Raw genomic sequence first — 14,508 nt, 5'->3', positions numbered from 1 at the left:
ACTCACAAATAAAACAGATTCTTGCTATAGATATTTAACTTCAGCGAGCGCACCATTCACTCAAATCCTTCTTTAAGAAACTTGAAGTTGCAGGAGGAAAGCAGGAAGACTTCAAGACTTATACAGTCTTCTTGTCAGAAAAGACAAAAATAGAACGAGAGAAAAATTCTTCCAAATTCATGACCTAAGTGATAAGATCTGGAATTCTGAATTGATACTCAAGTTTTTTTAGATAAGATGTTCTATTTCTGATGCAGTGCAACTGTACTGCCCAGCTTTCCACTAATTTAGGTTCAGGGAGTGTGGGGAGTTTACATTCTCACTAATTCCAGCCCCCAAGGATGGCTGCTGCTGTTGTCCTTCAGTTTCAGAGTTTATAGTCTCATGCATTTAACTGTTTAAAACAGGAATGCTCTTTATTATTTAGATCCAGGTTGAAAAATGAAGAAATTCTTCCTTCACCCATTCTTCCAGTTCTGTCACACCACATACATAAAAATAAACTGGTGTAGAAAAGGCATAAAATCACTGGTTCTTGCCTGGAGACTCCAAGCAACACTAATACTTGAGATGTTTATGGGATTGACCAGGGACTTGAACCTGGTGTAAAGGTTCAATAGAAAGGGACATTTATCACTGTGACCAGTGTCAAAGAAATCTCCACATGGATAAAATAATTGCTGCAAATCCCTACAGCTGATATAAGAGCAATACAATTTTGACTTTCATTTTATCTTTCCCTCATTTCTGATTTTCTGGTAAATGTCACAAATGGAAAGTGACAATATATTTTGATTTTAGTGAAAATATTTACACATGAACAACCCATTGTTTTGCCTAGTCAAGGAGGGAAATAACAAATAGTTAAGTAGATTTCTGAATAAAGATAAGGAAAAAATACAAATGTTAGAATCATTAAATGACTGAGTAACTTAAGAAAATAAATCTGAGACAGGTATAACAGAACTTCACTTAAGATGAGCAAAATAAGCAGGATATACCATAATATGAAAAGAGATTAAATACAGACTTCAAAAAATTTAGTTATAATTACACAGTCGTATATCTCACCTAAACCTGGTTTTGACTTGTTCTGCCTACATATTTGTACCTTACTTGGGACATCTAAGAATTAACAATGCCAGATGAGCAATCTACTGTAGTACCAGATGAAAGAAACAGCTACTGTGTAAATCCATCCCAGTACTTTGTTTTGCTGTGATTTTCCACAGAATTGAGCCACGCAATAGATGCTTTAATACCTCTGACAAAATAGGTTACTCAGCTTTATTTTTTAAAAATACTATTATCTATATAAATGGCCTGAAACATGATGAAAATCTTGCTTCAGAAATATTGTCTTGCTATGCACTGTGCAGCTTTTTTAATGCTTATCTGACTTTTTATTTATTTCTACTTCATAACTGTCACCCTCCAATTCACTTGACTTTCTGTACTGTTTTGCACAGTGCAACATGTGATTCACCAGGAGAAAGCAGAGTGATCACACAATCTGCAATTCACTGTAGGAGCTGGGCATGTAAAGGCAGCACAGAGGGACCTACACTTACATGAAGCAATGCAGCAAATGAATCAGACACAGAATTTAAACACACAAACAGAAATCCTTGAAGATGAATTAGCCAAAATGGAATACTTTGATTAAGGTCAGTGAAACAAAGATTTTTTGTACCCATACCTTGCAAATGGCTGAAGAAGGGAGGCAGGGGGGAGAAGCTGCAGAATAACAATTTATTCAGGAAAATAATTTATTGAAAAGTGAAAAGGAAAATAAAATCCCCAGTCAAATATAGTAACTTAACAAAATAAAGGAACAATGTTTTCATTGTACTCCATAAGTTGCAATGAACTTGTAATTCTTATACCTATTAAAGCAAAAATAAAAATAAAAAAAAAAAAAACACACAATAATCTTGGTATTTACACTACTTTATACTACTAGAGGGGTCTTTCTAATGAAAAGGACTTATTGGATGGATGACTTAATTTGTTCTCCAGTTCAAGTTTGCTTTCTTTCGATTTTTCAAAGATGCAAAAGATATCCAGAAGTCTGTTTTGTAGACTTAATGGTCAAATAATGATTTCAAATAAGCAGACTGGCAAAGTTCCACCTCTCAAACACCAGTGAACATAGCCTCAGTGACCTCGATTAGACAAGACTCCCTGCAAACCAGGTTCAGATCCAGTCTAATACAACATCATCCCAGAGAAACCCAGTGAAGAGTTGATAAAATGAAGAAAAGAGAAGAGAAAATCTTCAAGGAGAAATGTTTCACTTCCTTGGAAACGTCTTTAAAAATACACTATTTGAACAACTTTGTTTAACAATTCAGATATTAAAAGGTTGGATGACTACACATCCCTTTGAAATTATAATTAATTCAGCATTATGAAGATTATTTTCTTTCTTTTCCTTCATTTTCCTTCAATCAAATGCTTCTCTTGATCAACACGAGACATAAAATAAAACATCACGATGTCTTTTGTTCCATCCCTATGCTTGATTACTCTTAGCAGGTTTTTTGGTCTAATGAGCAAGCTGTTTTGGCTACAGCTACCTAAATTAAGACAATTGAAAAATTAATTTATCAAATCTGAAAATACATCTACTTCATTTTCAAGCTTAAATTTGTTTTACTGTAGTATAAATGAATGATGCACTTTGACTTAACTCAGTTGTATAAATACTGTGAAAAATGTTCCAGCAGTAGAAATTTTAGCATCAACTAGTAATTTCTTTGGTAATTAAAAAACATCTTTCTGATATAAATAAACAAGAGTAGGATCTGTGTATGTGGTAATTAAGCATGTACAAATTACTAGCCATTGTCTGTATTAGGATAAAAAAGCATAGATATCTGTAGAAGAAGCAGCAGTAAACAGATATTACTAAACAGATTAAATTTTTATTATTAATAGTGTCTGACAGCAATTTACAATATTTTAAGGAAAAGTATCTCCTAATGTTCAAGCTGTTTAACAGTCCTGCTACACTCAAACTGGGCTGGAAAGCTACAGTCCAATAGCAAAAAAATCCAAGATCGCCTTACTTTCCAGCTAAAAGAGTACCTGTTTGACAAGACGGATCTTTTTAAAACCTTGACTATGTAAGATGCTATCACATTTTACAATCAGATAAGCACTGTTAGAATCAACATCAGCTTTGCTTCACAGAATAATTTCTCACATTTTCTTTAAGTATTATTTGTATAACCTCTCCCACCTTTCTTGGAGAAGCGGAGTTCCAACAAATATTTTCTTGATAATCTCTACATGCTTATAGCAATACTTCCCTTGTTCTTATGTGATATTTATAGGAATGTAAAAAAAAGATGTAGTTCTTCCAGTCAGTGAGCTGAAACTACTGCATATAACTGCCTCACAAATCTGAGATATGAATTCAGAATTATTTCATTCTGCACACCACAAACATTGTTAAACCCATGTCACCTTCAGTATATATCAAAAAATGATCTGCAATCGATGGGATATCAAATGGTAAGATAAAACTGCAGACATGGTGAGATTGGAACTATAAAATACTTAAAATATTCTTTGAAATATTTTGCTCCTCAGAAGGAGGGATAGACAGCACAAAATCACTTCACATTTTTATTACTCTGAGGTACCAGTTAGCATAAGCACGTGTGTGCCCTCCCATGCACATGGCCTCATTCACTTATTAAAAAAAACAACCACCCCACACAGCAGCTCAACTTTTCCATCTGCTGGACATCAAACACTCTACAATATTAACTCTATAATATTAGTACTTTTGTAAACATTCACCATATGTAAAAAGCATGCAAGACAGAAGAGTATGGTAGCTTTTGTCCAAACCACAGTTCTACCACTGTGTAGAACCCAGTTTATAAATCCACATTCAGTACTAGTGAAGAAAATTGAAATGTTTTGAGGTTCTATTCATCCATCTTATTCCCTCAGTACAAATCTACATAGTTAATTCTACTTCTGCATATCCCTTCCTCTCCATCTTTATGAGACTACATCCGCAGATCTCAGAGAGAAATCTCATGATTCATAATCATGTTACACTTAAATTGGCTAAGACATTACTTACAGTAACTACAAGGTAGTTTTGGGCATATATCCCTGCATGCTTTGAGAGGATATTTTATTTTGAGGAGCCCATGATTATCACAAGTGGAACCAATTGCCTCTTTTTCTATTGTAATTTAGTCTTAATAGTGTAAAGAAATTCTGTCCACTCATACCCCAAGTACCAGAGTTCAGCAAAACAGGACCTTGTAACTGCCCACCAAGGTGTATAAACATATACACCTGTAAAAGTTTAGGAAAAATTCACTTAGGAAATATTTAACAGTTTAACAGTTTAGGCAAGAAATGCTAGATTGAGTAAGATTTAGAAAAATAGTTATGCACTTAGTGTGCTTTAATCCAGTTCACATATGAAATATTGTGCACTATTTGCAATACAGTGAGCAATCTGACAGCCCTTTGCTGGCTTTGTAAAGTAGGAGCTCTTCACATTCCTGTTTTTCGTTCCTGGATATTGGAAACAAGGTTGCTACCTATTACTTAATATGCTTAAAGATTTGAACACCAGATGTATCCTGGTGACTATCTTAATGAAAATTCTGAAGCCATTTCTCTATCTTCCTTAAGATTTGAATTGGCTTGCATTCCAACATCAACTGTGATTTTTCACATTAAAGCAATTGGCTTTTATTGACAACGCACACAAGAAAATTCTAGGAAGATGGTAGAACAGAAATCCTTTTAAACAGCAAATTAGCATAAGAAAAATTAAGCATTTATTCCAGTCATTTCATATTTGGGCCAAAAAGGAAACACTTCCAGATCAGACCAATATGAATTTAAAGGGTACTCTTCCATATTCTTCTGCAAAACAGCATAAATCTGCTGCCTAGATCATCTGGGAATATTGCAGCTAATTAATTCCCTCATAGTGCAGGCCTTAGAGAGCAAACCTTAATCTGTGCCAGTAGCACACAAACATTGCTGAAACCTGAAATGCTTTTTTCAAAGTAGAATTTTGGGGTGTAATTTAATCTGCGAAGATATAAGTAAATATGCCACTATACACAGGCAAGCATGTTGTCAAATCCAATGGTCTACTCTGGCCCTAAACTTGAATACAAAGAGTTCTCAGAGCTTGACACGGACTTTCTAAATCTTACTGAAGTGGTTAACTTTCTCTGTTGCCAAAGGCTGGAAGGCCACTTTCTACAATGGGTTCTTGTCACTCCTCCTTTACCTACCAAACTATTGTTTTCACTTCTAAGAATCACTGCTTGGGTTTTCTCCTAAAGTGATGTTCCAGTCACCAACACAAGCCCTGCCAAATCCTCAAAACATATATGCATCATTAAATATAGATCCCCACACTCTTCATATTAATAACTTCCTGCTACTTTAATGAATAGCTGGTAGAACACAGATAATTTTTCACATGCAGTAGCATATAACAAGGAGTAAGTTCTGTACTTCTTACTGCTATGCTACAAAGATTTAACAACTGGAATGAATTTCATCATCAGGAGCAAGCTCAAAAATGTTAAAAGAGTTTGTTTTCAGTTGCATATAGGCCCCAGTCTAAGTGCACTACATGAAATTGTTTGATGACTTGCAGTCATTTTAGAGAGATACTGAACAAGCTGCAAAGTGACAGTCTCTTCTGAGTCAATGATTATGTATCACATGAGAAAATAAAAAATTAGTTCATAAGAATTTTCTGCAGCAAAATGTCTGGATAGTCTTTAATAACAATATATTAATACAATACTTTCTGGAAGTGATAAAATACCAAAAAGTTTGAATGATTTCAATATTTTAAACCCATTCTCTTATTGTGTTCTGTTAAAGCAGCCACTTGCAAAGATAGGTAACAGAGAAGTGATATAATATCTTCATCGTAATGTGAAAAGCTTTGTCATGGGTTATAATTTCATTCTATATCTCCTTGTGTCCTGTCCAAGGTTATTACTTTAAACTGCACCACCTTTTTTTAGGTACATCATTAATTCCTACATAATTTTTCCTACTGTCATCTATCAGTGTCAAATGGGAAAGTAGAAGTGAAAAACCATTAAAAAAAATCTAACAAATAACTAAAGATTGTTCAAATTAGGTAAGAATGTCCAGTGAAGCTCTGATCACTGATATAACAAGCCACTAACTTTTCTCTTTGAGAAATAAAATTTCAATAAATATGAAAATTACAAAAACTTTTAATACAATCGCCTATGCTAGCATTTACTAGCATTGCCTCCATAGTATTTGTTTCTAAAGCAGACAGGCAAGATTTTTAGAATTAGGCATAGTGGGACTTTGAGATGCAGAAAAAGAAACACTCAGTAGTTACTAAGACATTAAAATATGTCAAGTTAGGACAAATAGGATAATAGAAAAACAACAAGCAATAGGAGAAACACCATTCCGAAATCATTATCAAAAATTTTAAAAAGGTCTACATTGGAAACATTAACACGAAACAAAACTACAACTATTTTACTAAAGTACCTTTTCAATACTGATAAAAAAGTGATAGAAATACCGTGGTTAGAATAAAAGCTTCCTTATGCTTTAATACATGGGAGTTACTTTAAAGCTACATTCCAAAAATATGTACCAGCTGCTGAAAGATTTTCTTTTTTCTTTCAGCATATCTCGCAGGGAAGGGAGGGAGACAAGGTGGACACAGCAGGAGTCACGACAACACGGACATGACACAGAAACAACACACAACTGCTTCAACTCAAAGGAGTAACACTCAGAAACTGGCCAACACTTGTAAACATACCAATCCAAGCTATTATTTCTCTTTTCTGCAGAGTTACATCAAATGCTTCAATTTAACAGAGGAGATAGGAAGAAAGGATTAATGGCGTCAGTCTAAAAATATTCCAGTTCTGCTCAACCCAGGGTTTTCCACATTTTGCCACCCCTTACAAAACCTCTCAGGCATCTTTCCCCTCTGATTGTAAAGCCAAGATAGCCTATGCAGTTTCTGTTACTGTTACCATCTATTTGTGTATTACAAAGCTATATGTACTACACCATAATAAGCACAGATGGCTAGAGTCAATCCCAATAAGATTTAATGGAAAGACAAGAGAAGACTGGGTATCCATAGCCACTAAATAACCTACAGCATATAAAATAAAGATTATTCTTCAGAGAAAGGAGATAAAGATAAGATGAAACAATGTTATCAGCTTTACTTTAGATTATGAGGGCAATCTAAGAAAAGCACATTACCATTTACTTAACTTCTAAAGTCAGCTATATAAAGAGCTTCCAAGTTAATGCCTTCCAAGACACATTTAAGAGTTCAATGTTAACAATAGTTTGAGATTAGTAGACTCTGCCTTTCAGACAAAAAAGTATTTGGCACTAGAAACAGGCAGCAAAAGCACAACATAGGAAAAGTAATCCTGCGAAAGAAAACAGGAATCCATACTCAAGACTGAATTAAAAGCACATAAAAATTAGATGCCTTTGTCTATAACACAGAAGAAAGGAAAAATTAAGGTTTCCATAACTCTTTCCCATTATACTTTGTTACATTCAATCTAGAAGTTATGAACAATTCAATAGCTTCTTAAATTTCCTTAATTAATTAAAATTAATACAAATTCCTAACACTTTCCCATATTTTACAGTTTTAAAAAGAGCAGTCAAGTCCTTATTACTTCATTTCAAAGGCAGTAATTACAGGTGAAGGTACAAAATACTTATTCTGTCAGACCTCCTAGGCTTCAAAATTTTTCCTCCTTCACTATATTACAAAAACTCAGATCATACAAAGTAAGTCATGGAAAAAAGTGACTGACACTACTTTAGAAGTGCCAGTTTCAGGCACCTGGAAAAGATTCAAAGCCCTATTTGCAAAAGTAGCTTTACGTTATTACAAGATCTTGGTTTAACTTAGGCTTAAAGCAACATAAAGAAGAAGGAGCTCATCTTTCATTTTTTCAATTCCATTTTCCCCTGACGTCATGATCATTACATATGTATGTTGTAAAAGAGCTGCTGTACCCAATAATAAGGTTTTTTACCCTGAACCATAAAAAGTACTCAAGAAATAAGACCACCAAACCTTTTTTCACAACTAATGAGTTAACATGAGTTATAGAAAAGACCATGAGTGCTGCACTATCCAATCCTAAATACTGACTTCTTCTAAAGTACATTTAGGATCCTCCATAAACCATGAGGGCTTCTTGTCCATTGCAAAAACCTTGTTGAACAGAAGTCCTCCTCCTCCTCCCAAAGTAAAGTTACTGGTACTCCACTCTGGAAGCATGAAAACCTTCCAAATATTTACACGGTAATCCCACAATGAAGTACAAAGAACTTGCGATGAATCCCTTTTAAAAGGAGCCTTTGGCTTACTCAGTTGTACAAAGATGTAGTTGTGATCCACACAGAGATGTTCTGCTCACAACAGTACTGCACAGAGTTGGCATAGAGCTTAACTGAGTGGCAGTGTTTGTTTTTGAGAAGCCTTAAACCTCCAAAACAGACAAGGGAATAATTAATGCTGGCTATTACTGAATTGCTATGGAGACCTAATATTCAATTTATCTCCTTTCCAAACACAGAGGTTTAGTTTTCACTAATGTTGAAAAAACATACTCTTTCAATACGCCCCAGAAGACTCCTCTGGGAAGGCAACACAAGCTGCCCAAAGTTGCTACATGTAGAAGGCAATACATTTGATGGTCAATGTGAGAAAACCTCACAGCAAAGCAGAGTAAAAAGGAGAGTAAAAAGGAGTACTATCAGTGCAAACTTCCTCTTCATAGCTGATTGATTTTATGGTCAGTTCAATTTTCTTCTACCTTCTTCACCCTTGATAGCTGTCATTAACATGGTGGGATGACAGTCAACACTGTCGTATGACGCAGCTGGTTATAATGATCAACCAACCCTATTATTTCATAGCAATACTACGACACAGTTGAGTTGTGGAGTTCATTTGTCAACTTAAATTTGAAAATACAGCAATCGCTTAAATTATGACCTCTGAAAAGAAAAAGTATATATCACTAACAAGTTAGAACCCAACATCTCTCTTCCAGGAGCAAGTAAAAATTTACCATATAAAATACGGTGTTTTTAATGAACACAAATGCGCAGGCCACTTTGCAAATATCAATTACTAAAATGAGTTATTCTCTAGAATCTTGCTTCATTGTATTTTACAGAAATTAAAATTTCTGAAAAGCAAGCCTGAAAGATTTTCAGATAGTGATACAACAGGCAACTACAGTTGCATGCAATTTTGTCCAACTGGCCGTAAAGATATAAAAAGACAAAATTATTTTAAATGACAAAGCCACTGTGTTTTGCTCTAGAATTAAAAACACCACCACTATTTGGAAAGTAATTAGAAAGAGAAAAATAATTGCTATTTTCCAATACTCTGTTTTTCTCCACAGATTTACAGTATTATGAGTAATGAAGGTTTGCTAGGTAAGATTTAGGATGTTCAAAGTAGGAGAGTATAAATGTAATGCCATTTCTTGATCACATTTTTCAAAAGGAATAACCTTTATTTCAGACAAACTGCAGTATATGTATATATATATTTATCAAATGTCTAGTGCTATCATCAAAGGTAAAATCATTACCACAAAGCATTATCAATATAACAAAATTTGAATGAAGAAGAGACCCCTAACAGCATCTACAAGCCTGAAATAAACAGAGGATACATTTCCATGAGCTAGAACCTCCCAGCATCCTGACACCCCTGGCTGCTGAAGCAGCCTAACAAGGCAGCTTGGAAAACCTTAATAAACACATCAACACTGACAATTATTTTAATGACAGATGTGAATAGTTACAGCTACTCAGCAACTGGACTGCAGCAGCACTAAGGGTTGAAAACTCTTCCTCCCCCACACTCCAGGCAAAAAATAAACTTATCCTTGTATAGAACCCAAAATGGTTTGACTTGCACATACAACTTAAGGGAGTTGATATTTGACACATCCCATCTCCCCTAGCTTTAAGAGTCTCCTATTTAAAAACAAGACCATTCTCAATTTTTGCACAAGAAAAAGTGGGTAGGTGGCCTCTAACACACATCTAGTTTCCCACTGTTACATGCTAAGGCACAGTTCTTGCCTAGACCTACTGCATTAATTTCAATAGATTTGTCAGAATGATCAAGACCTTTCAAAAGAAATGAAGAGTCAGTTACAGTTCTGCCTGTACAAAGTACTGAAAAGATCTTAGCTAGTAATCTCATGTTAATAACACTTAGTGACAAAACTGACATTTTAGAGTATGTTAAGAGAGCTAGGTTTGGGGGTTGGCTTGGCTTTTTATAAATAAAATATCATATCCTGGTTTATCAGGTTCTGTAAGGGTTCCCTTGCTGAATGACTGCGTTCTTTCTCACTGTGATCTAAAACTCTTAAGAAACTGAGCCAATGAGCCAGAAGTCAGGGTCATTATCTTTCACATTAATCAGTCCTGTCAGTTAAGTCTTAAGTTAAGCCTTTAAATACTTCTTTTCACACCAGAATTCCATCTCACCCTTACATCTGTAGGGTACTGAAAGCCTGCAAAAAATATCCTACTCTGACCAGAGAATTAAATTACAAACACAGGCCTTGCATACCTTGATTTTAACTCTGCAAGACAGCTACCCCGACATATGTTTCAAATGCTGCTGTCCTGTTCCTTAACAGGAGGCCACTTCTGAATCACTAATCACAATGCTAATCACAATTTCAAAACCAACAAATTAAGTCACACAAGTAAATTTACTAATTATATAAAATGCAGTATGGTAAAACTTCTCCACCATGTTGCATTTAAGTATGATAACTGATAAGTGTTCTTACAAGATATTTTTTTAATGCATCCTTGTACAGGTAGATTAACACAATTCAGCAGTGGGGGGCAGGGGGTTTACAGTTGTATGTTATGAATTGCTGAAAACTACCAAAGCTTTATAGGGAGAACCTTGTAATATTAAATAAATATTCCAGACTGGGTACCAATCAATAGGACATAAGCATGCTGCACAAGAAATAAAAGCATACTCTTCACTGAAGCGTCAGCCTCATAAAACTTACACAGCGTAAAAATAAGCCAGCATATTTGCAAATTGCCTCACAAGAATCAGTATGCAGTATTCCTCAAAGCAGTCACTCTTAAAACCCTTGGGGACACCTACTTGTCACAGACTAAATTATCTGGCTAATATCCAATATTACAGTACACGTCAGTGGGCACCCGGGAGATGGGCATTAGAGAGCACTTAGCTTCCTCAGCCTTGCAGGTTAGTCCTTATATAAATGACTTTGCCCAATTACAAAACATAACTGATGCCTGTATTTTGGAGTTTTCTAGCAGCAGCTTTTAATCCTTGAACATTTCTATAGCACCAGATTTTCACTTGGTTTTTGTTTTGTTTGTGTTTTTTTTTTTGTTTGTTTTTTTTTTTTTTCTTCCCAAAAATCACAGGTCCCAATGCAAATAAACTGGTATTTTCCACATGAACATAAGCTCTTTTTTTTAAGATATTCAAGGCAAAAAAAAAAAAAAAAAAAAAAGACTACTGATTGGAAGTGCTCTCAAACACCAGAATTAAGCTGTTTAATAAAAACTATTGCGAAAATAAGTTCTCCCAGAACTCTAGTAGCTCTTTCCCAGTTGCTTATGAAAAATAGCCAAGTTTGCATCCCACAGACATAAAGCGAGAAAATACATGCACCACAAGACACTCCAAGTCTCAGAAAAATAAGAGACTTCTTAGGAGACATTTACTTCGGTTTGCTACAGCAAACCGCAGTCACCAGCAGGCTGTAGAACAAGAAGAAACCTGTTGCCTCTGAAGTTGCAATCCAAATCAATGCTTTACACCAAATCAAAGAAATCCAGTAGGTTAAACAGTAAACAAAAGAGAAAATTATTTTGCATGGTTGGAATTCGGATTTTTCAAAGTGACACCAAGGGACGCAGGATATTGGATGATCAAATCTTTTCCACTGAAAGAAATGTGAACGACTTTCGAAAATAGGTTGCTTTTCCCTCAACTTGCAGCGAACACAGCCCGAACTAGGCGCACAGGCGAAGCACGCTGAGGACAGAGCCACCTTACAGCGGCAGGTTTCGTAACGGATGAGATTCGGGTCAGGCTGGGGCTGCTGCTCCCGGGCTCCAGGCACGGCGCCCCGGACACCGCGCACCGCTGCGCCGAAGCGCAGCGCCGCCGCCGCCGCAACCCCCGGCCGTGAGCGCTGCCCCTTCTCCCCCGCCCTCCCTGCCGGCACTAATGACAGGGCACGGCGAGACGCGGCGGTGCCGGCGGCGCCGCTGCCAGGTGCCCGGGGAGGCAGGGGGCTCTGTCCCGGGCGGCACCGGCGGAGCGGCGGCGGGGCGAGCCCCCGTCCCGGCCCCGCGCCCCCACCGCACCCCTTCCCGCAGCGGGGCGGGAAACGGGAGGAGGGAGGACGAACGCGGCTCTCCCCCTCCACCGCCTGGCGCCCCGCGGGGCGGGAAGCGGCTCCCGCGGCCCGGCCCGCTGGGCCCCCAAGGTGCGGGCTGGCCGCCCCGCACGGCCGGGGCACGCCGGGCGGTCCTGGCCGCTCCGCGGCGGAGCGCACCGGGAACTGCCCGGCGGGACCCCCATCCTCCTCGCCGAGGCGCCACCGGCAATTAATTAAGAATTAAAATTAGGGGAGAAGGGGGAAAGTTGAGGCTGTACCCCAGTCCCCGCTCCCCAAGAGATGCCCTACACCCTGCAGGAACGGAACCAGCGGGAGCGGGCTGGGCGCGGCTGCCGGCTGGCAGGGTGGAAGGGCTGAACTTACGTCTCGGAATTTGTTCCACTGCCCGACCTCCTTGTCGTACTGGGAGATGGTCGTGAGCCATTGTTTATCGTCCAGAAAATTGCCGCTGTCCGGTCTGCCCCCGGCCGCCGCCGCCGCCGCCGGGCTGCACCAGACTGCTGCACACACGCACACCAAGGCTGCCACTGCCGCGAGCATCTGGGCGAGAGGAAACACGGGCAGGGGAGGTTACCCACAGCGGAGCCGAACCTCGGCCGGGGGCTGCCGGCGGAGGACGGGACGGCCGCCCGCGGCGGGGCCCCTCGCCCACCTGAAAGCGGCGGGGGGAAGGGGAAGGGAAGGCTGCCCAGCCCGTCACCTTGCTGCGAGCCCCGCACCCGCGCTCCTCGCCGCGGCCGGAAAGGCGGCCCCGCGCCCGCTCCCTCCCCGCACGCGCCGCCGTCTGCGGCCGCCCGTCCGTCCGCCCCGCTCCCGCGCCGCGCGCGCCGCCCGCCCCTCGCCCCGCCCCGCCCCCGCCCCGCGCCGCGCCGCGCGCCGCACCGGGGGAGGCGCGCGCCCGCCCGGAGCCGGGCTCCCCGCGCGGGGCCGGGAGCGCCGGCACATCCCCGGGCACCGGCGCACGCCCGCCGAGCCCCGCCCGGCCCCGCAGCAGCCGCGCGCTGCCGCCGCCTCCTCCAGGTGGGGGTGGATGCCGCTGGAACTTCGCTACAGCTTCGTCGGCACCTCGCACCCCGAGTGAGATCGGCGAAAGCCCCTAGGCGGACACGATCCTTCAAAAGTCACAGTCATGTCAAGACAGAACTTCCCGTGCCTTCGGGACGAGGGGAGACACGAGCCCGCGGGTCGCCTCTGAGCGCTGATGGAGGCACATTGTGATGCCGCCTGCCCGTGTTATCCCTGTTGTAAGGATCGTGCACACTTCCCTCTCTTTCTGGCTATTGTCTTTTAAACACCATCAGTGGGTTAACTCCAAGTCTTTAATGACATTTGGTTGCTTTCCCGAATTAGTTAAATTAAATTTAGAACTGAGCAAGGTGCAGGAATAGTTCAATTACCTATCCAGCATTCCCGCCTCCATATTTAAGTTCTATTTGCCATCCTGTTGACCTCTTTAATCTAATTTTTAATGTTAGCTTTATTCCCTAGACTTGAGTAACACTCTGCATTTAGGTTTGTATTAGCTGCGTGTTGCAAGGTTTCGGCAGAGGGAGTGGGGCAGAGACTGCGCGGCGGCCTCTGTGGGTGTGGGACTCTCCCGTTTTTGGAACAGCTGGCTCCGACCAGCTCCACAGTGGCGACATTGTGGCCACAGCTAAGCCGTTCGGCAAAGCTGGGGGTGCCTCCGTGAAAGCATCGCTGAGAAAGGGCAGAAAACGCTGCGCGGAGAGAGGAAGTGGGGACAGAAATGGTGAGAAACAGCAGGGAACGCCGGGGCCAGAGAGGGATGAGAAGGTGCTCTCCATGGCAGAGCACTGCACATCCTGGAAGATTTATGCCAGAGCAAAGTGATATACCCAGAGAAACTGTGGCAAGCCCAGACCAGAGCTCATTTTCCTGAAGGACTAGAGCCGATGGAAAGCCATGCCAGAGCAGAGGAAAAGTGTGAGAAGGAACGAGCAGTGAAGAGAAATTGTTACGTGCTGACTGTACGTGCCCTCAATTCTCCCTG

At 40.2% G+C, this 14,508-nt stretch overlaps 1 protein-coding gene across 5 annotated transcripts in view; it reads right to left on the bottom strand.

The window, feature by feature from the left end:
- Positions 1 to 13,344, bottom strand: part of SPOCK3 (SPARC (osteonectin), cwcv and kazal like domains proteoglycan 3) — a 167,754-nt gene extending 154,410 nt beyond the window's left edge. For 3 of the 5 annotated variants that reach the window (XM_068187120.1, XM_068187122.1, XM_068187124.1), the window contains exons 1-2: positions 13,198 to 13,344; positions 12,861 to 13,037 (exon numbers count right to left, since the gene is read on the bottom strand). In XM_068187120.1, coding sequence (XP_068043221.1) covers positions 12,861 to 13,037 — 177 coding nt within the window. In that variant the 5' untranslated portion in view covers positions 13,198 to 13,344. Of the gene's footprint in view, positions 1 to 12,860; positions 13,038 to 13,149 lie in introns of all 5 variants that reach the window. The other 2 variants (XM_068187121.1, XM_068187123.1) reach the window with 1 other exon arrangement.
- Between the last annotated feature and the right edge of the window lie 1,164 nt (positions 13,345 to 14,508).

Source organism: Anomalospiza imberbis, chromosome 4 (genome assembly GCF_031753505.1).
Source record: "Anomalospiza imberbis isolate Cuckoo-Finch-1a 21T00152 chromosome 4, ASM3175350v1, whole genome shotgun sequence".
Classification (NCBI taxonomy): domain Eukaryota; kingdom Metazoa; phylum Chordata; class Aves; order Passeriformes; family Viduidae; genus Anomalospiza; species Anomalospiza imberbis.
The sequence above is the reverse complement of the archived record's forward strand: the minus strand, read 5'-3'. Positions and strand labels throughout refer to the sequence as shown.